This window comes from Brassica rapa, chromosome A02, assembly GCF_000309985.2.
Source record: "Brassica rapa cultivar Chiifu-401-42 chromosome A02, CAAS_Brap_v3.01, whole genome shotgun sequence".
In the NCBI taxonomy this organism is placed as follows: Eukaryota; Viridiplantae; Streptophyta; class Magnoliopsida; order Brassicales; family Brassicaceae; genus Brassica; species Brassica rapa.
In genome coordinates, this window is record NC_024796.2 from 27,119,520 (window position 1) to 27,144,408 (window position 24,889).

The 24,889-nt window shown below is 34.3% G+C and overlaps 2 protein-coding genes and 1 pseudogene across 2 annotated transcripts; 2 read left to right on the forward strand and 1 right to left on the reverse strand.

Moving 5' to 3' along the window:
* Nucleotides 1-1,535: 1,535 nt before the first annotated feature.
* On the reverse strand, nucleotides 1,536-15,987 carry LOC117131886 (annotated as a pseudogene).
* Nucleotides 15,988-16,212: 225 nt separating this feature from the next.
* LOC103849801 (COBRA-like protein 2) lies at nucleotides 16,213-19,170 on the forward strand. Its single transcript, XM_009126536.3, has 6 exons — nucleotides 16,213-16,389; nucleotides 16,743-16,822; nucleotides 16,966-17,422; nucleotides 17,509-17,665; nucleotides 17,736-18,004; nucleotides 18,686-19,170. Exons 1-6 carry the CDS (start codon nucleotides 16,317-16,319, stop codon nucleotides 18,967-18,969), a joined length of 1,320 nt encoding a protein of 439 aa, XP_009124784.1. The 5' UTR covers nucleotides 16,213-16,316; the 3' UTR covers nucleotides 18,970-19,170.
* A 2,749-nt stretch (nucleotides 19,171-21,919) lies between these two features.
* On the forward strand, nucleotides 21,920-24,827 carry LOC103849800 (BAHD acyltransferase At3g29680-like). The gene has a single exon (XM_009126535.3). The coding sequence runs from the start codon at nucleotides 23,275-23,277 to the stop codon at nucleotides 24,700-24,702; it is 1,428 nt and encodes a 475-aa protein (XP_009124783.2). The 5' UTR covers nucleotides 21,920-23,274; the 3' UTR covers nucleotides 24,703-24,827.
* Nucleotides 24,828-24,889: the final 62 nt, after the last annotated feature.

The window sequence follows — 24,889 nt, forward strand, 5'->3', positions numbered from 1 at the left end:
ACTTTCCGAGGGAGTTTTGTTCCTTGGAATTTTCCGCCGGATGTCGTTCCTCGGAATTTTCCGAGGGAAAGGCGTTCCTCGGAAAATTCCGAGGAACATATGTTCCTCGGAATTTTCCGATAAACATTCCGAGGAATATTTCGTCGAAACTTCCGAGGATTGGACCATCGGAATTCCCTCGGTATATTCCGAGGAATCTTCCGACGAACTTTGTGTCCTCGGAGTTTCCTCGGAATTTTGTTTCCTCGGAATTCCGTCGGAAATTTCCGACGGAATTCCGAGGAAGTATGAATTTCCAAGGAGATATTTCCGAGGACTTTTTTCGTCGGTATGTCCTCGGAATAGCGTTATTCCGACGACATACCGACGATTTTTTCCCTCAGTATTCCGATGTTTTCTTGTAGTGAAACAAGATCGATAGTAATCTCTAACAAACACAATCTACCAAAGCCTTATCTCAATCTATCAAGCATATCTTCATACCAACTCGGCCTTATCACTCACCACTTCTAGAACGTATATCAAACCAGATCAGACCGAACTTAACCGGTCTCAATATTCACCATCCTCGATGGCTCAAGAATAGTCTTTTCCCTTTTTTCACATTTGGTCCCCGCTGTTTGAGAGTCTTCGGCTTTGTCCCCCAGAACTTTCATTTGGTGCACATCTTCCTCGTTTTTGCTCCAAAACTTCTGATTATGTTATCCAAGCCCCTGTATATGCAAAATGTACATATGCAACTTCTAATAATACACCTAAATGCAATATTTAAACACTTAAAATGACCAAAAAGAATGCTTAATAATGTATAAAAACACTATATATCAGTGGTCTGCACATGTAAATGTAAATATCCAAGGACATGGGAATACAACCATGCAACTGTTCGCAGACGGTATCTATGTATACAACAAACTCCTCTATACAAATCCGCCACCAAATTCGAACTCTGGTTGTGGCTGGCCTGCTTTCTTTGACCGAACCGTAAGATTCTGAAAATCAAGACATCATTCATGGTTTGAGAAACTGAATCAGAGTCATTTCAAATGGACAATATGGAAGTTTTATTCAATAAAATAAACAAAAAAAATTCTACCAAAATGTATGCCGTCTATTATCACCTTCCACGAGACAAACTTTACTTGTGGAAAACAATAACTTTTTATTGTAATTTGTCGAAAAATGGTGAAACTCTTGCAAGACCTTACTTTTGAAATGATTGCCTTTTTTCATGTTTAGTCATAATAAATAAAAAGGAAAACTTATAACTATCAGTAGACGTGGGCATTTTAACTTGGACCTGAAAACTCGAACCGGAACCGACCTAAAAATACCGATCCGAAACCAAACCGAAAATTTACAAATACCTTTTAGGTCTAAAATTCTTTTAACCAAAAAATCGGAACCGAAAGAAACCAACTCGAATAGACCTGGACCCGAAAAGAACCGACCTGAATAGATCCAGACCAGAAAAAACCGATCCGATAAGAACCAATTTGTACCCGACTTAAAAATATGTATATCCAAAACTATGATTTTTTATGTTCTATTTTATTTATATTATTTTATGATTTAGTTAAAATATCTTTTGTCAATAATATTTTTTTATTATTTTGTAACATTTTAAGTAATATGAAGCTTTAAAGTCTAAAAATTTGAGTATAAAATTATTTTGTAAAACTTTAGATATATATGACAAATATTAACTAAATTATGGATTTTAGATATCTCATGTCCTCTTCAGATCTTAAATATCCGAATCTGATCCGGACTCGATAGGGATACAAAAATTATATGTATTTTATATGTAATTTAATTATAGACCTAAACCGACTCAGACCCGAGAAGAACCGACCCGAATCCGAACCGAAATTTTACAAGTACCTATTGAGTCTAAATGTCTAGGATTCGAAGGACACAGACCCAAAAGAAAGCGGCTTGACCCCGACCCGAAGACCCAAACGCCCGGGCCTAATCAGTATCCTATATTATAAATACTCTTACTTTTCAACCGTTCATTTACTGATTTTCCACCCATCCAGCTCTATACTAAGCTTATATTATTAAAAAAGTTTAATAAAATATCCAAAATTGCATTTTTATTTTGGGTAAGAAATCTGATTATTATTATTACTATCACTTTTATATATTAAAGTACAAAATCAATTATCCCCCATATATTAATTCTTGAACATTACAACATGTTTTCGTAACCACATGTCATCACTATAATGATTCTTAGAATCTTTAGATAAGTCGGTCCACATAAATACATATTATACTTTTGTTAAACTAACTATCAAATTGATTATTAGTGTACAAAAGAATATTCTTAATTTTTCCTTAAATAAAAGCTATGAAATTACCTTATATGATTAATATATATATGAAAATTAATGATTATCAATAATAGATATTTTCTTATATGTTATATTTTGAATTTTTAAAACGACTATAAATTAATAAAAAAAGGTAAACGTCTCACAAGGAAAAATTTTGTGATCAATGATTTAATTTTTTTGTTCAAACAAGATACACATGATCATAAATTGTATGAATATGAAGTCTCATTAATATATATATATATTAATATCATTTAAATAAAATTATATACTATATAAAAATATATAAATATGTTGATTTCTAAATTTTCATTGAAAAATTATTCTGATCTTAATAGTTTAATTAATTAATTTAAATTGATTTTAAATTAATTAATTTAAATTGATTTTAAATACAGTGATGAAATGTGTAAATAAAAACGAAATACAAAACTGAAGTATTTAATTTATTATAAATACATTGACTAAATGTGTAAATAAAAATAAATATTTAATCTACTACATGTGTCTCCAAACAATTCTCATTTGTTATGTTATCCATGTTTCCAAACAATACCAAAATTATATTAATTTTAATAATATAGATAGATACACGTTTTGGCATTATTTTATTTGGTGGTAAAAACGTGCCTACTTTTGTGAACAAAACAGTTCGAAAGACCAACTTATAGTGCAATGCTATTTATTACGAGGACCAAGTACATTATATATTTGGAAATAATGTGGGTGATGTGTATGATGAGCATCAGAGAAATTTATATTATGATATGGTTACAAATGTATTTTATGAAACTGTAATTTCTGATAATAGCAGGGAAGAACTTAACATGCAAAACAGTTTTATAATACGCTGCAAAAAAACCATCTAAGAAACATGTAGGGCAGGGCATTATAGATTGTCATTGGCATCCTTCTCGACATCCATCGATCAATCCAATATATAAAATAGAAATCAATACAAAAACCAAAGGAGTTCCAAGAAGATTCTGAAGGAATTCTTTTATATTTTTTTAACCTAAGAGAAAACCTAAAATAAAATAATATAAATCATAAAAGAAAGAATAGCCTAAACAACAACTAATAAAACACATAAATAGAATTTTGAGTCGGCCAAAGGCATCCTGTTAATTTGTGGTGACTTATGGGTCTCAGTCGATCTTGAAATAGACTCGGCCATCTACTTTCATCAGTGTCGATCGACACCAAAGGGTCATTATTGATCGACACTCCTTCATTTCTTCGACAGTTTCCTCTCGCGAGTTTGACATACCATTCTTCAGTGAAATGATCATAACTCTATATTTAACCTTCAGATGGACCTCAAACCGATGGAATAGGAAAGGTAACTCAAATCTCTATCTTGTGTCAAAATATAAGCTCAATCCCAGCGTGGGAAGGTCTCCGTCCATCGCCAAATTTCGGACACGTCTTTACAGTTCTGCAACTCAAATAATTCTGAAATCAACAAAGTTCCTCAAACGTATGTGAACCTGAAATGACTCTAAAATAGACTCCAAACATATATAATAGACTATATATATATTATATAAATTCTGAATCTGTGACTTAATCGAATTATTGTTTATGCATATCAAAAATACTTTAAATTAAATATAAAAAGGCTATTTTTATTTAATAAATTAAAAATAAGTGGTTGTGATTTTTTGTTTTTGTCAAACTAGATCCGTTTATATTAGAATTTGAAAAGATGTATAGCTTAAATTAGACTTGTTTCAATTTGTGATTCATCTATAAATGTACTTCTATGTCGTTCTAATTTTTAAAACACCATTATTTCATTATCAAAAATGAAAGTTGCTTTCAAACCTTAGTTTATTGGTTTCGTTATGCTCGCAATTCTTCTGTTTGGTTTGTGTTTACATTTACAGCTTTATTAATGTATTTTATAATCATTCAAAAATAAATTTTATTTGATGCCATTTATTTTATATACCTACATAGGTTACATATTTAATTTTATATTATTGAGTTTAATGATTTTCTAAGAATAATCAGTGATAAACAAAAGATGAATAAACTTTCCGTTTAAAAAAAATGCAGAATACTCCTTAAACATATTTTTTACGAGAAATGATTTTTTTTTTACTTTAAATATGAAAAATAAAGTTATGTTTTAATTATTAATAACAGGAGAAAGGGCTATTGCTCGGATAGGAGAAAATAGGTGGTGTCACACAACTTTAACACCTGTACCATCATCAAAAAATCCAAACCCTCCAAGATGTACTCCCGATAGCTGTAAAGCCTTATGTTTCACAAAGAAAAAAGCACTGATAAGTAAATGCCTTAGAATAAATTACGGATGCCAATGTGAGATTGACTGCGCTAACTGATTTTTTATATACATTAAAACTCGAATAATATTTATAATAATACTATGTATTTGTCATAAATAAATATAAATAACAAATATTGATACATGTATCTTCATCTCCTTTTCTTCTTGTACAATTTTAAAAATTAACAAAAAAATATATTGAAATTTGTTATTAATTTTATATAAAAATTAATATAAAAAATGGTAAAAGCGCTTCAGACACGTCTTCCTCCAATATCGAGGAAGAAGAAGAGGAGAGGAGACATTCGAGCATACATTTCTCGTGGTGGTACGTGAGGTCTCCGTGGGATAAAAGCATAGCGAATGGCTTCAGTCCGATAAGATCTGTTTCGGCAGACTCCACGTCGTGGAAGGATCGATCCGATGCGAGATTCAGCAAGAGGATTCGAACTCCCGGCGCATTCAGGTAAATGATAAACATGTGATATTTTTCGTAGAATGCGATGGTTCAGGTGTCAAATTCGTGCATGCAGCGGCTAAAACTGTCTCGGTGAGTGATGTCTTAGACCGGACAATGCTTACTAGACTGAGTTTTTTTCCAGAGTTGAAAGCTAGGAAGAGGTCTCAGAGTCTTTGCTTGCGGTCCAAGTAACGGAGTTGAAAGATGGAGTGTTCATCGGATATGGCGTTAACCATTTGGTTTCTGACGGAACTTCCTTTTGGAGTTTTTTTTTTTTAAATATGGACTGAGATTTGCTCTACCGGTTTTGACCTGAAAACATTTCCTCCTTTGCCTCCCTGTGGCTGGTTTATTATATCATCACCTGTTGAGGTTGTTTCTTATCGTTGGCGGATCTACAAAAGATGATATTTCGGTTCACAAGTAGACATATATCTGAGCTCAAAGCGAAAGCCAACAGCGAGGTTGCTGGTTCTGATGTGGATCTGAAAATCTCTTCGTTTCAAGCTGTGTTGGCCCATATGTGGCGATCGATTGATATATTAGATTTGAACACTAACATGTGAATAGAGTTTGCCGGTGATTTTCTACAAAAAATTGATTCTTAGATATGCACTTAGATATGCATCTGGAGTGAAACTAATTTTTAAAGATGTTCATCTTTTTAAATTGACACTTATGTAATTCATCGAATTCACAGAATAATTTAAAAACAAGAAACAAAACCCATATCAGTGAAACAGAAACGAAACGAAAGCACAATTTTATAGAGGTAGAAAGTGAAATCATTTATGGAGAGTCAATAGTATACAAATCGATAGCAGAAAACCAAATCCCCTTTCGTCATTTTACAACGATGTTGCCTATCTAGATTGGTTTTCGTGATCTGTATCACGAGGTCCCAAGATTATTCAAAGAATGTTGACAAACATGGGGGAAGCAAAGATAAGCTATAGCGTGAGAATGAGAGGCTTGAAGGGATAAACATTGTGACAGAGCCAAAGAGACTAATGTTCAGCAAGAAAAACGAGAAGCAAAGCTACAATGTTGTGAAATATCAAACTAACTCTCACATTGGAGAATTAGACAAAGAGTGTCTAATATATAAAAGCGATGTCCAACTCTAATTAGTACGAGGATTTTTGGGAAGGAAACCAAAAGTAAAACCATACGGGCTTGCCTAAGGTCCAAATTGGACAATATCGTCTAAACAAACAATATAAAGTTGGACATGGATTTAATAAATCCCAACAATTGGTATCAGAGCTCCATGGTTCAAAAATCGTTTACAAGAGGAGTTATAATTCGATCAAAACATGAGACGATAAAAATTCTCAAGCCCGTGATAAAGTCTTGAGATGAAAAAGGCACACAATTTATACGAAGTTTGCGATACGATTGACCCAGGGAGTGATGATGCAAAGAAGAACAATATGGCGATTGCTCTACTCTTTCAATCAGTCTCGGGGGAGTTAATACTTAAGATAGGTGAACATGATACATCAAAGAAGATTTGGGAAGCTATCAAATCCTATAACCTAGGTGCTGATCGCATGGAGAAGCAAGGTTACAGACTTTGATGTCTGAGTTCAACAAATTGAAGATGGCAGACACAGACACAGTGGATGACTATGTAGGAAACTTTCAGGCTTAGCATCGAGAGCAGCCGCGTTAGGAGAGATAATGGAAGAATCGAAGATGGTAAAAAAGTTTTTGAAGGGACTTCCAAGAAAAAAGTTCATTCACATCGTATCTTCGTTAGAACAAGTGTTACATCTAAATTCAACGGGATTCAAAGACATTGTTGGAACATTGAAGGCTTTCGAAGAACGCATAAAAAGAAAAACACATTGATTTAGTTTTAAGAGAGTTTCTAAGTCTATTAAAAAGAGTTAGTTCTTGTAATCTTTTATGTTCTTGCAACTTTAATTGGTATCAGAGCCATGTTGACGAGAAATCTGCAAGAATACCAAAATACCCTTCGAGTAAGAACGGTATCCATAAAAACACAAAATATGAATAAAATTTCGAATATTTTCAGATATATAAATATTTTCAGATATATTTTTGTATCTTTAGATCTTTATTTAAATCGAACCCGACCCGAACCCGACCCGAAACCGAACCGATTCCGAACCGATAAATTCTAGTTACCCGAATGGGTCTAACTATCTAAGACCCGTCCCGACCCGGACCCGGCACGATCCGAACCGACCCGGAACCAAAAATTTGAAATTACCCTATTGGGTCCTAAACTCTTAGACCCGAAAATACCCGACCCGAATCCGACCCGACGACCCGAATGCCCATGCCTATTAGAAGCCCACTAAGAGCCTGCGATAATTGTGCTAACATTCATGGACTAAGATCACGAAAACAAATTTAATATTTTCATATACTATAGCTCAAGAATACAAGAACTGGTGTCTACACACACTATAGTCGAGCTCTCTCTCTCTTATCTCTTCAAAATCTTTTAGAGAGAGAGACGGTTCGTTATCAATCGTAACTTCAGTCGGCGTTACGACTCCCGTGTGAATGGGCTTTGTCTCCGGAAACGATGGCTCCTCCAGCGTCGCTTGTTCGGCTTTGGTCTCCGGCGTCAGACCTTCTCTTTCGGGGTTGACAGCTGGCTCCTCGCTGGTTTATCCGGCTTTTATATTTCTTTTATCGTTTTCTGTATCTGTTGAATCTGATCGATTGCATGTGGCTGAATCTTTTTCTTCCTTCAAGCGATGGTGGTTCTCTCTCTAATTCCTGCTTGCATCGTTATTGGTTGAAATCATCTGTGCATAATGTTCCGGTTGGTTTCCGGTGGCTGCCGATTGATTTCCGGTGACGACCTTCAAGTCAGTGAACGGAGTTGGTGTTTTCCTTTATCGACGCGTGTCTCCTCTTCATACACGTGGTGTCGAGTCGGATAGTTTCCGAGTTCTCTATTGGGGTGTTGTCTGGCCTTATGTTGGCCCTCTTATGTAATTATTGTGTAGCCTTCGGGCTTTAAGTTTAGATGGGCATGATGGACCTTGTCCCACGTTGTAAACTTTGTTTAATAATATTACTAGTGAAAAAAAAAACTTTTCTTTCTATTGACAAACAATTATACAAATAAATTAATTAGAATTGTTGGATCTGACTAAGAATTTTTTTTTTAAAGCTTTTTAGACCACCTCTAATGCTGATTTTTAACAAATTGTTACCATTAAAGTTATTATAATAATCTGCGGGACCCGTTAAATTTAAGAATATGTGCCAAATTAATCCTTAGCTAAAGATTAATCTTCCACAGATTCGTTACTGTGCGCAGATCCCATCGCCACGTGAAAACCCAAGATTGATTCTTTTTTTTTTAAACTAAAAAAAAATGAAAATAATAAAATAATTTAAAAACTTACCTTGGTTATCGAGCTCAGAATATTGGCATTGTTGATGCTCTTAACCTTTCAGTGCAACTCTGTTTTGGTCCGCTGTTTTTTTTGACAACTGTCGTCACCTTACGGTGTGACCCAGTTACTGGTGACAGACCAATCAGGGATCAAATCAGTCGCCAGACTCGCAATCCTCTCATCCAGCGAATCGAAAGGTCGATACTGCGTTTCTGAATCGGAGGAAGCAGAAACCCAATCGGCAAATTCGAATGGGCATCTCGGCGATGTGGACACGTCCTCTGTTTTCAAGTGAATATCAGTTTCTTCCAAATCATCGGGATCAAGATCGACGGCTATGAATGGATGGTTTAGAAGCATCTCAGCGGTCCATCTCTTCTTGGGATCTTTAACAAAGCACTTTGACAAAAAGTCTCTTCCTTGTCCCGACAAGTTCTCGGGAATCCTCGGAAGTTCCTTTCCGACACCATGCGTATCAACAACGACATGAAGTGTGATCCTTCCTTAAAACTCCACGCCGTTTCGCCGATAAACATCTCAACAACGGCGCATCCTAAAGCCCACACGTCAGCTTCTGATCTGTACTCGTTATCGTTAACGGATTCCGGCGCCATTTACAACGGCATACCTCTAATCTGCACCCCTGATGACGCCGTTACTTCTTCCGTTCTCTTCGCCAGTCCGAAATCAGCAATCTTAACGGCACCGTCACAGCACAACAGAATATTCCTGAGTTTTAAATCACAGTGTGCGAATCCGTTGGCGTGTATGTGTCGTAGACCACGAAGCACCGATCCTGTGTAGCGGCACACGGTAGCTTCCGGTAGACCTTCGCCGTTAAGTTTCTTGAGATTGCTCCCTAAGCTTCCTCTCGAAGCGTATTCCAAGAACAAGTTATACATCTCATCGCCGTTTTCGACCGTCCGATCCTCCCCGTAGCACCGTACGATCTCGTCGCAGTCGCCTCCGAGTTTATCCAAAACCGATTTCTCGTTGGCGAGCGTATGAGTCTGATGACTTCACGGCCATCAACGGTGGGAACTCGCCGGAGTCGTTATCAGTCGGCGTGGCTAGAGTGACTGTAGAGAAGCTTCCGTATCCAATTGTTTCTCCTCGAACCCACTCCATTGAATCAAACGTAAGGATTATATATCTGAAAAAAAAAAACAGAGCACGATTAATGGTTGTCATCATTCTGGTGATATATATATATATATATCCCGAGTTTTTTTTTGTATTGAATAAAACAATGAAACAACTTTGGGGTTACTCTTTTTGATTTTTATTTTAATAATATAATTAAATTTTCAAAGTTTGAATTTCTGGAAGTAATTTCGAGAGCAGGTTTTTCATTCTTTGGGCTGTCAAACAGAAGGCAGCTTAAGCTACGTGATATTTTCATTATGGCACGACCATTTTTTGGTGGCTTGGAACGCTGCAGTAAGGTGAATATCTTTTCACTACAAAATATCTGTGTTTCAAAGTAGATTTTTTTTTTTCAGATCAGTAACATGCTTGATATTCATTACCGATCGTTTTTAATTTGCTTTCAGAGTAGTCAGTTTATATTGAGTTTGCATGCGTTGATACTCAAGTTGTGTATCATTTAGGTTTCAGAAAACTAATAAGTTATCTTTGCGTGAAATATTTTTGAAAATACTGAAAACGTATTTACCAGAAATAGCAATGAGACAATACTATTAAACAAAAAAAAAACGAGACAATACTAATAATAAATCAATCTTTAAAAAAAATCAATCTTTTGACATGCATGTGTATACTTGAAGGGAATATGTATGTTTAAAGTATTTATATTACCCGGGTTGTAGCTGTACTAAAAAATATTCTATGCACATAATATTCTTTTCTATGCACATAATATTCTCTTTCATGTTTTGTGTTGCTAGCAGTAGGCATAGCACAGCATTTTCATCGGATATGCCACTCATTCATAGCTGTCGCTAATTGTAATCAATTGTTGGTGATCCTCTAATCACTGAAAATTTAATGCACCTTTAGTTAATAAAACAACGATGTTACAAAAATCATATAAATAAGACAATCAATATTAAGTTATAAATACATAAGGTTGACATATATACTAAACACTTTCTCATAACTATGAACCAATAATAATTTAATAAATTCAAATTTGTCCAAGTAGTATTTTTGCACTTTACATTTTATTAACATTGATTGATAGAAACTGCATATAAATTTTTGAAAACAATTTTTTATATAATCAAAGTTTTTAAGAAGAAAAATACCTTTTAGAATTACATAAGAGGTATGTGCATACACAAAAATATATATCTTGGTGATCATGTCTGAAACTTTTTCATTAATTACGTTGTCTATAATTCGTTGCCACATCTATATATTAACAAGATTCTTCATAAAAATATGCTGCAAGAAATATGATGCAACCACGATGAATGTTGTCAGTACATATAACAGAGTAACAGACTAATGAAAGTTTCTAGTTAAATCATGGCCATCCAATTACCAATATGCGTCGACCAATATCCATTTAAGTAGATATTCTTTATGGACCATTGATAATTAGTTTTGGTCAACCCAGGTAGACCTGGGCATTCGGATAACCGGTTCGGATCCGGATCTGGTCTTTCAGATTTCGGATATTTCGGAACTAGAAAAAATGGTACCGTACGGATAATTTAAAATTTTGGTTCGGTTACGGTTCGGTACTTGTCGGATCCGGTTATATCCGAAGTAACCAAAATATTAACGGATTCGGTTCAGTTCTTAGTATATACCAAACCATTAAACCCGCTAGAACCGAACATAATCCAAAAGAACCAAAAATATCCAAACTATTACTAATGATTTCATGAGAACTCTACTCCAACCATTATCAAACTATTGAAGACTTAATTGAAGCATCCAAAACTGATGCAATGAACAAATAAAAGCCTAAAAATACCATTTTGAATCACCAAAGTTACCAAACCAAAGTTGAATCTCCAAAATGAAAACAAGCATATCATCCGTTTTGAAAAAAAGATAGCAACCGAGAAAAGCAAAGCCAACATAAGTTCTTAAAAGAAAACAGAGCAACAAAGCAAGCAAGCAACAACACAACTTCACTCTTCGGACCACCTTCTTCTTCCCCTTCATCTCCATCTTCCCCGAGTTCCATACATTCTTCTAGGTCAAGTTTAGAGTATCAAACTCTACATATATTACAAGATTGTGTTACAACTTAGAATATGTAACATGAGAACATAAAGCAATGTAAGAATTAAAAAAGAAGAGAATGTACCTTTCTCTAGCTTGTCATGTAGCTCAACCTCAGGTAGCATTTGAGCATTGGTAACACGTTTCTCACATAGATTGATATCAGCCTTCATCCATTGCTCTGTGCACATCAAGACTTCAATCATGTAGTGTGTTAAGCAACTCCTAAATGGATCAATAAGCCGACCACTGGTGCTGAAAGCACTCTCAGATGCAACAGAGGAGACTTGCATTGCAAGTACATCTTTGACCATCTCTGCTAAGATCGGATACTTCTGACAGTTAAGCTTCCACCAAGACAACACATCATACTCGGTTCCAAGAAATTTTTTAGGATTCTCTACTTTCTCTTTCAAATACAGCTCTAGCTCATCCCTTGCTTCTTCAACTCCTATTTCAGCAACCAATTCAGTATACGCAAAGTCCATCCTTTCATAACAGAGATCATCGACCAAATCCATTGCTTCTTCCACGTTTTCACCTAACCCTTGATCCTGATCTTGATCTTGCCCATTTGATGACAAAGCTTGAGTAGACTGAGATGATTGTCCACCAGTTGAATCTCTCCTCAAGCGAAGACTGTACTCCTTGAACATATCAGTCAACACAATGTGAACTGACTGATACATCGCCTTAGCCTCTTGTGTTTCTTTGCCGTGAAGCTTCTCAAAACACAGCTTCGCAAACTGCATTTTCTTAGTCGGATCAAAGACAGAAGCGACAATAACCATCTTGTTGACATTATGCCTCCCCAATACTTCTCAAACTTTGCCTTCATGCAATCAGCCTTGCCTTTCAACTCCTTATCCAAACTTTAACTTAGCCGTGTCAGATTCGTCTCTATAATGACGATCTCACCATAACACTTATGAGAGGAGACTGTTGTCGAAGCTGAGACAACTAGTGTAGAGTTGTAGAAGATGATAAGTAACTTCACCAACCTCTCCACTACATTCCAATCAACAGTCGCAGGAGGTCCTATCCTTTTGTTCCCATTCTCAACTTCGTTGAAGTAATCATTGTATAGCCGATGATAAGCTTCCTTAGCTGCCAAGTATCATCAACAAAGTGAGCCGTAACCACCATGTAGCTTGCTCTTGTAGCATGTGCTGTCCATATGTCTGTGGTAAGTGAAACCCTCTGCTTACTGACCTTAAACCAATTCTTCAGAGCCTCCTTCTTTCTCACATACATCTGCACAATGTCCCTAGTTGCAGTCCTTCTTGAATGAGGTTTGTAGAGACCAGCACGATCGCAGAAGTGCCTCCAAGCAACACTCTCAGTGAAAGAGAGTGGCAATTCACCCAACACCACTAGCTCATTAGTCGCCTCTCTGAACACAGCCTCAGAAACTCTAGCATTCGTCAGACCTCCGTCATTAGTAATCACGGTTGAACCAGGACCTTGGCTCTGTTTCCACGCCAAGTGAGACTTGCATGAAAGTAGATGCTTCCTAAGGTTAGAAGTTCCTTGCGAAGACGCACAGCCGAAGATACGCTGACAATGGTTGCATCTGCACTTGTCACGGTCGTCCTCTGTTCTTGTGTAGTATTCCCAGACATCAGATCTTGTGCTTGGCTGCTTTTTTGTAGTTGGCTGAGAACTACCTCCTGAACGAACCTTCCTTTTGCCTTTCTTATCATGCCGTGTTATCTCCTCTTGGGTTGCTTGAACTCCATTCTCTGTCTCAGAGTCATTGTTATCTGGCAATGGTGAAGAATCCATCTACAAATAAAAGAACACCAATAAGATGTTGAACAAAATAAAGAACATCAATAAGAGAAGATAAATTGATTTCAATCCCATCTTTACACAACAAATCGATTTCAAGTGATAAAGACTAAAGAAACACAATCTGACAATCAGTGATCAAAGAACGAGATGCAAAAACTAAATTGATCACAAGAACTAAACAGAAACAGAATCTGACAATCCTACAATTAATGATCAAAAAACGAGATGCAAAAACTAAATTGATCATAAGAACTAAACAGAAACACAATCAGACAATCCTTACTTGAGATCAAAACCGACATGCAAAAAAGAATTCTTACTTGAGATATGTTTCTCGATGACTCAGAAGCAAGAGGGAGAGACTGAATTTGAGATTTGTTTCCGATAATCATCTCCCCAACAAGTCTGCTCTTTTAGTAAGCAGCTTAAGACCATCTGAAATCGCAAAGGTCGTCTATGTCGTGAAGAAGAAACAGCGATTACGAGTATCAAGAGAAGATTGGATTTTGGAAATAGAACTTGTCTAAGGCGTGGGCGCGTGGGCGCATTAACTAGTGTAGGGTAACTAGATTACTACTTACTAACCGTTAGGCTAACTCGGGTTAAGTCGACATCCGTACGGATCCCGGGTATAACCCGAAACCGACCCGGTACCCGACCAAATTATAAACCTTATCCGACCGGGTAATTTTTGATAACCGAATCCAATCCAAAACCCGATTTTTTGGGTAATTACCGGTTCGGATCTTCGGATCCGGGAAATATGTCCATGCCTAATTAGAACATTAACGCTTCTCTAGAATAATTGGATCCACAACGAGAGTTGGCATCTGATATTTCAGGCATCTGATAGTAATTGCATGCGAGAGCTAGATAACTTATGAATTCGAGTTCTAGGACTTATCTTAATAAAAGCCTTGGAAACTGTTCATCCGAGTTATGATTACATGTTTTATATTCTTAGATCTAATGCTTATCTATCTATTTTACAATCTATTATTTACTGCTTTGTTTTATTGCTTTCTACTTTATTGCTTAGCTTAATTTAAAACTATAAGTTTATTGTCTGACCTCCAATTCATACGGATTCGATCCTTAAACATTACGATGAACCAATTATTTGATAAAGTAGTTTAAAGGTTAATTTGATCATATCAATATTGAAAACATAAGCTAAAAGAACTAGAAGAAACCACGCTGATTTGGTGGGTGACGAAGGTGGCTCGGAGAGTCCCTAAGGGATTCGGGCTCGAAACCTCACATTCATATTACTAATTCTTGTGGTTAGGCGACAAGAGTATCTAATTTCTCCTGCGAGCAACTAGATCTGTCTGGAGCCGGCATCGATGAACATGAAGATTAGTTGTTAGGTCTCGACCGCTGGATATCCTAGATCAACAAAAAAAAAATAACTAGAAGAAGATAGTTTCAAAAAAGAAAAATTAAAATTAAAGAAGATAACAATGTTGAAATTGTTTTCTTATTTCATAAAGGACTTTAGCTTACAAAGGTTTTCTCAATCAAAAAAATTAAGAGAGGATAGCTGATGATGGCATCGGATGCAAGATCATCGGTTAAGTTTTTGAGGTAAAACTAATCGCTAATTCAGTCTCTGGTCGCAGAACCTGTACCACAAAAACGAGAAAATGATAACCTCAGCTTACATGTAGGGAGGTTGTTACTTGTTACTAATTTACATTTTTGTTGTGGGTTTTGTGGGGCGAGGCGACAAAAAATCAGTTACCTGGGCTTGGTTCAATTTTAAAACCGAAGCCCATATGATTACTTGAATAATTTTCAAGGTTTTGTAACTGATAGTAACGGTCGATATAGTAAAAAAATATTATCAGAAAGCAGAAAAAGAACACAACCTGACGAAAAAGTAACGCGGCTTGTTGACGAGGCAGCAATAACGATTGGCGGTGATGCTTTTCTCCGTGACAGACGAATGATAGATATTGAGGTTTTAGATTCTGATGGACCCAACCAAACGAATAGACAAATATGCGGTCGCTTTCTTGAAACAACTGTACTTTGCAAATAGCCTAGCTATAGGATAAAGAGACTGAATAAAATATATTTCAGTTGAATAGTTAATTTTTTCGCTTAATATTATTCGATTTATTTGGCTGGCTGAAGATTTACGCTTTGTTTAACAAATTTATTAAGTTGACAAAAAATCATTATAGTTTGGGATTTAGGCTTTGTTTAACAAGTTTAAAAAATTACTTAGCATTTGTATATCTTTTTCTCACTTTCTGAACACTTATAACAAAAAAAATTAGTACCATCGGAGAAAACAAACCTTCGCACATGATAATATTTATTTCTTTTGCAGATCACTAATGGAAATTCTAACGGAATGTAATGTTGCAACAAGTAGATTTTTTCTTATGACTGATGTATCATACATCATCAATGATTTAGGCGTGTACCTATGGCCTACTCTTAACCTAATTTCATTTTCCTACTCTAGCTTAATCTCATATAAGAAATACATCTTTAGCAACAACACGCCAGTACCCAAGATAGGCGTGATGTATATAAAATAGTGAATGCTTCTTCAAAGTATTTACAATAGTAGTAATGCAACTCTTGTGAAAGTTTTTAAATTATTAAGCTTTTTGGTCAAGGTTTATAATTATTATCTATTAATATATGGAAAGTTTAAGCAAGTAAAAGACCGATTAAAACTAGGAAGTTTTGTTTTTTAGTGCTCCCAAGTCTTAAAGTTAACTAAAGCCAGCTCTGTCTCTCTTTCATTCTCCCTTTTACATCTTCGAGAAGTTTTCTTCTGAGATCAAGAAACGGTTGATCAAAGACCAGAAATCACAAAAATGAAAATTCTCCTCTCTAAGTTCTCAGTTTTGTTTCTATTTCTCCTTTCTTGGACCAGCTTCACCACAACAGGTCTGCTCAATTCTCTGATAAAAGTTTTTTTTCTTTTTGTTTTATAAAGTTTTGGCTCCTTTGCATTCTGTAATAATTACTGTTGGTTCTAAGAAATCCATTGAAATCGATTAGAAAAGGTGAAAAGTAAAGAAACACTGATAGGAATTTACATTTGAAACATCCATCTCAATGCCAAGATGATGGTGGTGGTGATCAACTTGTTGAATGCATAAGCTTTGATATGATATATTATTTCACTAACCAGTTTTTTTTTTTGGTAAAATCATTAACCAATTGTTAGAAACGATTTTTTTGGTTTATTTCTGGTTTTGGCTTATGAGCTCACCAATTTGATATTATCTCTTACACAGAAGCTTATGATGCACTTGATCCAACTGGAAACATTACCATAAAATGGGATATCCTGAGCTGGACTCCTGATGGCTATGTGGTAAGAAATCTTTAACATTTTACTCCTCAAATCACAGTTTTTTAAATGCCACTTGTTATATAACCAAAATCTTGTCAAATGTTTCTTCAAAGGAGTTTATGTTTACCACACAAACTGATTCATGACATTTTTTTCCTCGTCAGGCTCGTGTAACAATCTTCAATTATCAACAATACCGTCACATTGAGTCCCCGGGTTGGCAATTGGGATGGACTTGGTTAAAGAAGGAAGTGATATGGAATATGGTTGGTGCACAAGCAACAGAACAAGGAGATTGTTCTAAGTTCAAAGGTGACCCTCCTCATTGCTGCAAGAAAACTCCAACTGTCGTTGACTTGTTACCAGGAACTCCATACAACCACCAGATATCAAACTGTTGTAGAGGCGGTGTGGTTAGTGCGTGGGCACAAGACTCCGCAACCGCTGTTTCTGCTTTTCAGATTAGTGTTGGCCAATCTGGAACAACTAATACAACGGTTAGAGCACCTAGGAACATCACTTTGAAGGCACCAGGACCTGGTTATACTTGTGGCCCCGCGAAAACCGTTGCGCCGACCAAATTCTTTTCTGATGATAAACGAAGAAAGACTCAGGCTATGTGTAAGTTTAGAGGTTTTAAAGTTTCTTTCCAAGTTATGTTTTATTTTCTTGCTTCTAATTTAACATTTTATTGTTGTTATATTTAGTGACATGGAACATGACGTGCACATATTCGCAGTTTCTAGCCAAGAAATCTCCCACTTGTTGTGTCTCACTCTCATCCTTCTACAATGAAACTATCGTACCATGCCCAACTTGTTCGTGTGGTTGTCAAAATAATTCTCAAACTGGTACATGTGTCAAGTAAGTTCATGTTCGCTTAAGGAACTTAATCTTGGGTTTGTTTGTTTTCTTAAATCATTTATTGTAACAGCCAGAAAATAGCTTCGGTAATACAAGCTTCAGGGAAGAACAACCATCAACCGCTATTGCAATGTACGCAGCATATGTGTCCCATCCGAGTTCATTGGCATGTAAAAACTAACTACAAAGAGTACTGGCGAGTGAAGGTTGCAATCACAAACTTTAATTACAATATGAATTACTCGCTGTGGAATATGGTTGCACAGCATCCCAACTTCGACAATGTCACTAAGCTTTTCAGCTTTAACTACAAACCCCTTAGTCCTTACGCTGGCATAAGTAAGCCCAAGCTGCTTTTTATTCCTTTATTCACATTTTTTTCTCTTGTTAGTATGCATAACTCTTGGTAGGCATGGGGTTAGGTACTAAAGGCCGGTTCAACATTTTTATGGATTCTAGGATAAAAAATTAGACTTTGAAATTTTATATCTTTTTTAAGTTAAATAACTTATTTATTTTTCAAATTACATGAATAATATTTTTATAAATTTTTGGTGAAAACTAAACTATATACATATAAAAATATTTTTTAGCTTTTTTCTTATATCATTATTTTTAAAATTTTATTTTTGTATAAAATATGTATATATAAAAAAAAATCGAGACAACTTAATACAGAAACATGGTCTGGCCCCGGTTGGTCGCACCATTTGTCCCACCTATTAGCCAGTCTGTCTAAATTGAAACTATGATTTAAAGCCTGGTTATAACTATTTGCGTGAAACCGTATCAATAAATTCCAGCCAAAATAAGTAATCACATTCATTTTGACTTTTTGGGTACTAAATGATCAGGCGATATATTAGCTCGGATACCCTTTTGTTCCCTATAGTATACTAGTTTTGATCGTAGGCTCGGATACCCTTATGATGCCTATAAACAAAACTAAGGGTGATTAGATTGTGATATGGAGGGTTTTTGTAGGTAATCAATTTCATGTATTTGGATCGTTCATTGCAGATGACACGGCCATTCTATGGGGAATCAAGTTCTACAACGATATGTTGAGCCAAGCCGGTCCACTAGGAAATGTACAGTCAGAAATTCTCTTCCGAAAGAGCCCGTCAAAGTTCACACTCGATAAAGGGTGGGCGTTTCCAAGACGTATTTACTTCAACGGAGATAACTGCGTTATGCCACCTCCAGATTCTTATCCATGGCTCCCTAACGCAACTCCAAAACTTGCAACCTCGCCATTCATCGTACTTCTCATCACTTTCTTTTCTGTTTTGATTCTTATGTAAGGGATTCACGTAGAAATATCGTGATTTTGACCCGGTTCATACCTTACAAGTGTGTTAATGTGAGTGACTATTATGAAGCTATCTCAATTCTATAGGGCTAATTGTATTTGCATGCTAAATGTTATTATGTCTATTGTAAGATTACATATATCAGTGTTGTTGTAGATTTATTTTTCTTTATTATTAATAATTATTTTTTGATTTTTTTTGTCAAATATCTATACTATACTAAAAGGAGGATATAAGCTCCTCTTAGAGTGTCCACGTACGCACAAAAAATCGTCCAATCAGAGAGTCCGAAGTTGCCACGTCATCTCATTTATTTTTTCGTAAAAAATGAAAAACCAATGCAAAGGAAATGATCGAACCCGGGTTAGAATGACATGAATATATGAGAGATACCACTAAGCCATTGAGACTTTCTTGGACACATATACAAGAATCACTAAATATGTAATCACACTCTTATGTACATTTACAATAATATGGATTCAACTTTCAAGACTCCAATACATTGTTTTGTAAAAAAAAAATAAGTAAGTGACTAAGCTAATATATTCTTTGAAAGTGTGAGAACATTGACATATACCACAAAGAAATAGATTTTTGTTTTCGTGACAAAGTTAAGAATTTTGTAAAAGTAAGTTTAACATATAAATTTTCGTACTATACTAAAAGGAGGATATAAGCTCCTCTTAGAGTGTCCACGTAGGCACAAAAAATCGTCCAATCAGAGAGTCCGAAGTTGCCACGTCATCTCATTTATTTTTTCGTAAAAAATGAAAAACCAATGCAAAGGAAATGATCGAACCCGGGTTAGAATGACATGAATATATGAGAGATACCACTAAGCCATTGAGACTTTCTTGGACACATATACAAGAATCACTAAATATGTAATCACACTCTTATGTACATTTACAATAATATGGATTCAACTTTCAAGACTCCAATACATTGTTTTGTAAAAAAAAAATAAGTAAGTGACTAAGCTAATATATTCTTTGAAAGTGTGAGAACATTGACATATACCACAAAGAAATAGATTTTTGTTTTCGTGACAAAGTTAAGAATTTTGTAAAAGTAAGTTTAACATATAAATTTTCGTGACAAATATGAAAAGCATAGATTTTTGTACAATTTTGACAAAACAACTCAAAACATAGTTCTCTAATGTCTTAATAAAATATTATTTAAGGGTGCAATAATTAAATATATCAATTCAATAAATTTTGTAATTTATAAACAAAACAATAACACAACAAATTTTGAAACATTTGTTTAACCTATCGATTTCTTTTCATGAGAATCCAACTAAATAAGATAAAAAAAACAATTAGATTTATTTAATTACCATTTTATTCAATTTTGATTAAATTCAAATTGTAATAATGTATCTTTTTGAAGTTACAAAAAAATAATGTTCTTTCTTTATTACACTAGCATTATATATAGATTTCATATATACAAATAAATATAATATAACAACATAAGCTTGCTTTCCCCGATTCATATGAAAACTTTTTAAGTTATCTACCAAAACAAATTAATTAAATCAATCAAATTGTTAGAATACAACAAATTAAAATATAATTTTATTTTAAATTAAATTATTTAAAAACTGATTTGATGGTAATTTTTATGACATATATATATTATGTGAAAGAAATATAAGCTTAATATGGAAAAAAATCTTAAATACAAAAAACTCTAAAATTAACAAAAAAAACTAATAAAAATTAAACTATGATATCAATTGAAAGCTTCTTAGACAATATTAATAAAATATTTAAGCGATAATAAGACAAATTTGATTTTTTTTCAGCCAAAAGTTTATTATTAATTAGCATTAGTTATTTCAAAATATTTAAGAAATGATGGACTTAAATGATATATGAACTATGAATAGTAGTACTTTGTAAAGCTGACTTAGATAACACATCTGCACATCATTTCCCGTCCTTTTTGATGCCTAAATTCAAATTTTTCAGAGCAGTTATTCCACAAAGAGATCGTATGAGAAATTGTTTTGATATTCATATTTTTTTTCTTGACTGTTAAGAAGATTGATAACTGTAAAAATGTCTCCTTCGAATATTATATGTCTATAATCGAATCTCCACCATGAGACAACTTTGTTTAAAAAGTAAATAATTTCATTTTTTTATATTATATAATAAATATATATTATTTACTGATAATAAAAATATAGTTATTCATCTATCACAAATATCTATGCAAATATGTGAATCAAGTACAACAATCAAACAACATAATGATTTCTGCAAAGAAAATTTAAAATAAATATATTTATGTTATGTAGTCTTATTTTATATTCTTTAAATAATGTAATATAATATTATACATTATTTTTTTAGAATTGAGAAATACATATATATCAGTTAGACAAATTAAACGATAATTAGACAAATTTGATTTTTTTGCTAGCCAAAAGTTTATTATTAATTAGCATCAGTTATTTCAAGATGTTTAAGAAATGATGGACAAAAAAATAGAATGGACATAAATGATATATGAACTATGAATAGTATTTTGTAAAGCTGACTTAGATAACACATCTACACATCCATTTTCAGTCCTTTTGATGCTTAAATTCAATTTCTTCAGAGCAGTTATTCCACAAAGAGATCGTATGAGATTGTTTTGATATTCAGATTTGTTTCTTGACTGTTAAGAAGATTGATAACTGTAAAAATGTCTCATTCGAATATGATATGTCTATAACCAAGTCCCCAACATGAGACAAGTTTGTTTTAAAAGTAAATAATTTTATTTTTCTTATATTATATAATAAATATATATTATTTACTGATAATAAAAATATAGTTATTCATCTATCACAAATAACTATGCAAATATGTGAGTCAAGTAGAACAATCAAACAACATAATGATTTCCACAAAGAAAATTTAAAAAATATATTTATATTATGTAGTCTTATTTTATATTCTTCAAATAATGTAATACAATATTATACATTATTTTTTTAGAATTGAGAAATACATATAAAATCTTATCCGCGCGTAGCGCGGTTAAAAAATCTAGTTATTAGTAACTATTCCCTATGCATGTAATTGACAGCCACACAACAATAAATTTCTTATGTTAGAAATATGAAAATATGGTCGGAAAATATAAAGAATTATATAAATAATGAGATAGGGGTTGTTCCATATTATGAGCGGGGATACTAAATTAAAAGGATAAAAATAAAAATACCGTAAATTAAATTCATATATTAAAATCGAGTCCAAAATTCAATGCAGAAACACTAAAATATTAGTTAACTAGCTACTAGATCAACAATCTTTTATTGTAAAAGCATAAATCTACGTATGTGGACGTTGACATGATTTAATACGTACATAGTTAGACCTAACAAAACTCATTTGCATTAATGCTTTCTATGGTATGATGAGGAAGAAAATAATTAGCATTGAAAGTTAAACCCCCCTAAGTATCGATAGATTTTTAGAAAAAATGGAGAAGTCATTAAGCAAAGATCGCAATAATTGCATCCATAATTTTCCTGACCAATTGATAAAGAAATACAATTATAATACATTGTGTCTAGTTGGTGACAACATTATTGTAAAATATTTTAGAGAAACCATAACTTTCATCAAATAAATTAAACATATATATGACTATGAATAAATTTTAATTTGTGTATATACTTCCAACTTTCAAAATCGTCCAAAGGACTAGTGAAAATGATTAAATATATTCAGTGAATTGTAGGCCATGCATGAGATTATATTTTTTATAAGTTTAGCATAGTATTATAATTTTCATAGTCTAATTTGTTTACATGTATTTAATAACTGCACATTATATATTTAACCAATTTTAAATTTTGGTTTTGATATGTATAAATAAATTGTTCTGTTAAAATAAAAAAAAATATATATATATATATAATATTATGTAAAACTATTATAGAATATTTCTATTATATGTTAATAATTCACAATTATTTATAATTAAATGTAAATTTAAGGATGCTCACTAAATGCATCAGAATTGGTAATATCTAATTTTAATGTGAGTTCCTTATATTATTTAAAAAACAATAATACTAGAAAAAAGAAGATAGAAAGTGATATTTTCAAATTAAATGAAAACTTTGAAAATTTATAAAAATCCCTATGGAAATAGGGATCCCATGAAAATATCTCACATATCTGTTAATTCAATTATGTTTTAAATAAAAACTTAATTATAAATTAATTTTTTTTAAATATTAATTTTACTTTTTGTTGGAAAAATCTCTTTTGGATTCCCATGGATAAGGATGGAGATGCTATAAAAAGTTTACATTCATCATTGCTGGAAAAAATAATCAAGAAGAGGTTTCATTCATCGGAGATGGTGCTAAATATCATCAAGATCTCCCATGTCAGCCCCTATGCAGATTCATTATATGACCCACTCGTTGTCCCACTCACTTTCTTCGACCTAAAGTGGCTAAAAGATTCTGTACAGCAAGTCGTCTTCTACAAACTCACCGAGTCATCATCATCACGCAAGTTCTTCTACTCCGTGATCATCCCTAAACTCGAGGCATCTCTTTCTCTTGTTCTCGGTCACTTCCTCCCCCTTGCGGGTCACGTCACTTGGAACCCGCAAGATCCTAAGCCTTGCATCGTCGTGTTCCCGCACGACACTGTCACGTTGACAGTGTCTGAGAGCGAGGAAGATTTCAGCAGTGTTTCAGGCAAGGGAAAACGTCTCGCGAGCGAGACACGTGCCCTGGTCACCGAGTTTCCGGCTTCTTGTGACTCGCCGTGTGTCCTTTCTTTACAAGTTACCTTGTTCCCTAACCAAGGGTTCTGTATAGGCATAACAGCAAACCATGCGGTCATGGATGGCAAAACGGTAGTGAATTTTTATAAATCATGGGCTCATATCTGTAAATCACAAACACATGGAAATATATTATTACCTGATGATTTAACTCCCAGTTTAGACCGCACGATCATCAATGTCCCTGCTTATCTTGAAGCCAAGATGTTGGTTCTTCAAGGTGAAAGAACCCTCAAGATCCCTCAAGCTGGAGAGATCGGCCATGACATATTCAGGATCACGCTTGAGTTGACTCTGGAAAACGTAGAGAAACTTAGGGAGCGAGCTAAGAGCGAGTCAACTCGCTCTCATTCTGAGCTTCACTTGTCCACGTTCGTTCTGGCTTACGCCTACATGTGGACTTGCTTGGTGAAGACGCATGGAGGCCAAGGGGAAAGACCGGTTCGTCTCATGTATGCTGCTGACTTTAGGAACCGGTTAGACCCGCCGGTTCATAAGGGATACTTAGGGAACTGTGTGTTCCCCATCGGTTGCTTCGGACACAAAGCTAAGACGTTTTTGGGAGAAGATGGATTTGTCAAAGCCGTCGAGATCCTCGGCGACTCGGTCAAAGGTTTGCGTTTATTAGGGATTGAGCAACTTTGCGAGTTGTACGTGGATGGAAAGAAGAGAGTGAAACCGGGTACACAGCTCGGGACTATTGCAGGTTCAAACCGGTTTGGGCTATATGGTTCGGATTTCGGGTGGGGAAAACCGGTTAATACTGAGTTCGTTTCGATAGACAGGAATGAAGCGTTCTCGATGTCGGAGAGAGATATGTCCGGTGGTGTGCAGGTCGGTTTGTGTTTGAAGAAACATGAGATGCATGTATTTATTTCTTTGTTTAATGATGGATTGGTAAATTAAATATTTTTCTGGCTTTTATGACTTTCTCTTGTTTGAGATCTTGTAATGTAATTTTTTCTTGTAATGTACCTATATATGCAAAGTGTCAAAGCAGAGTAATAAATTCATTGGAATATTCATATTTAGTTAATTAGTTTTTTTTGTGGTGTTTCTCGAAAGGATCCAAAATTGAGTATTACATGCATCA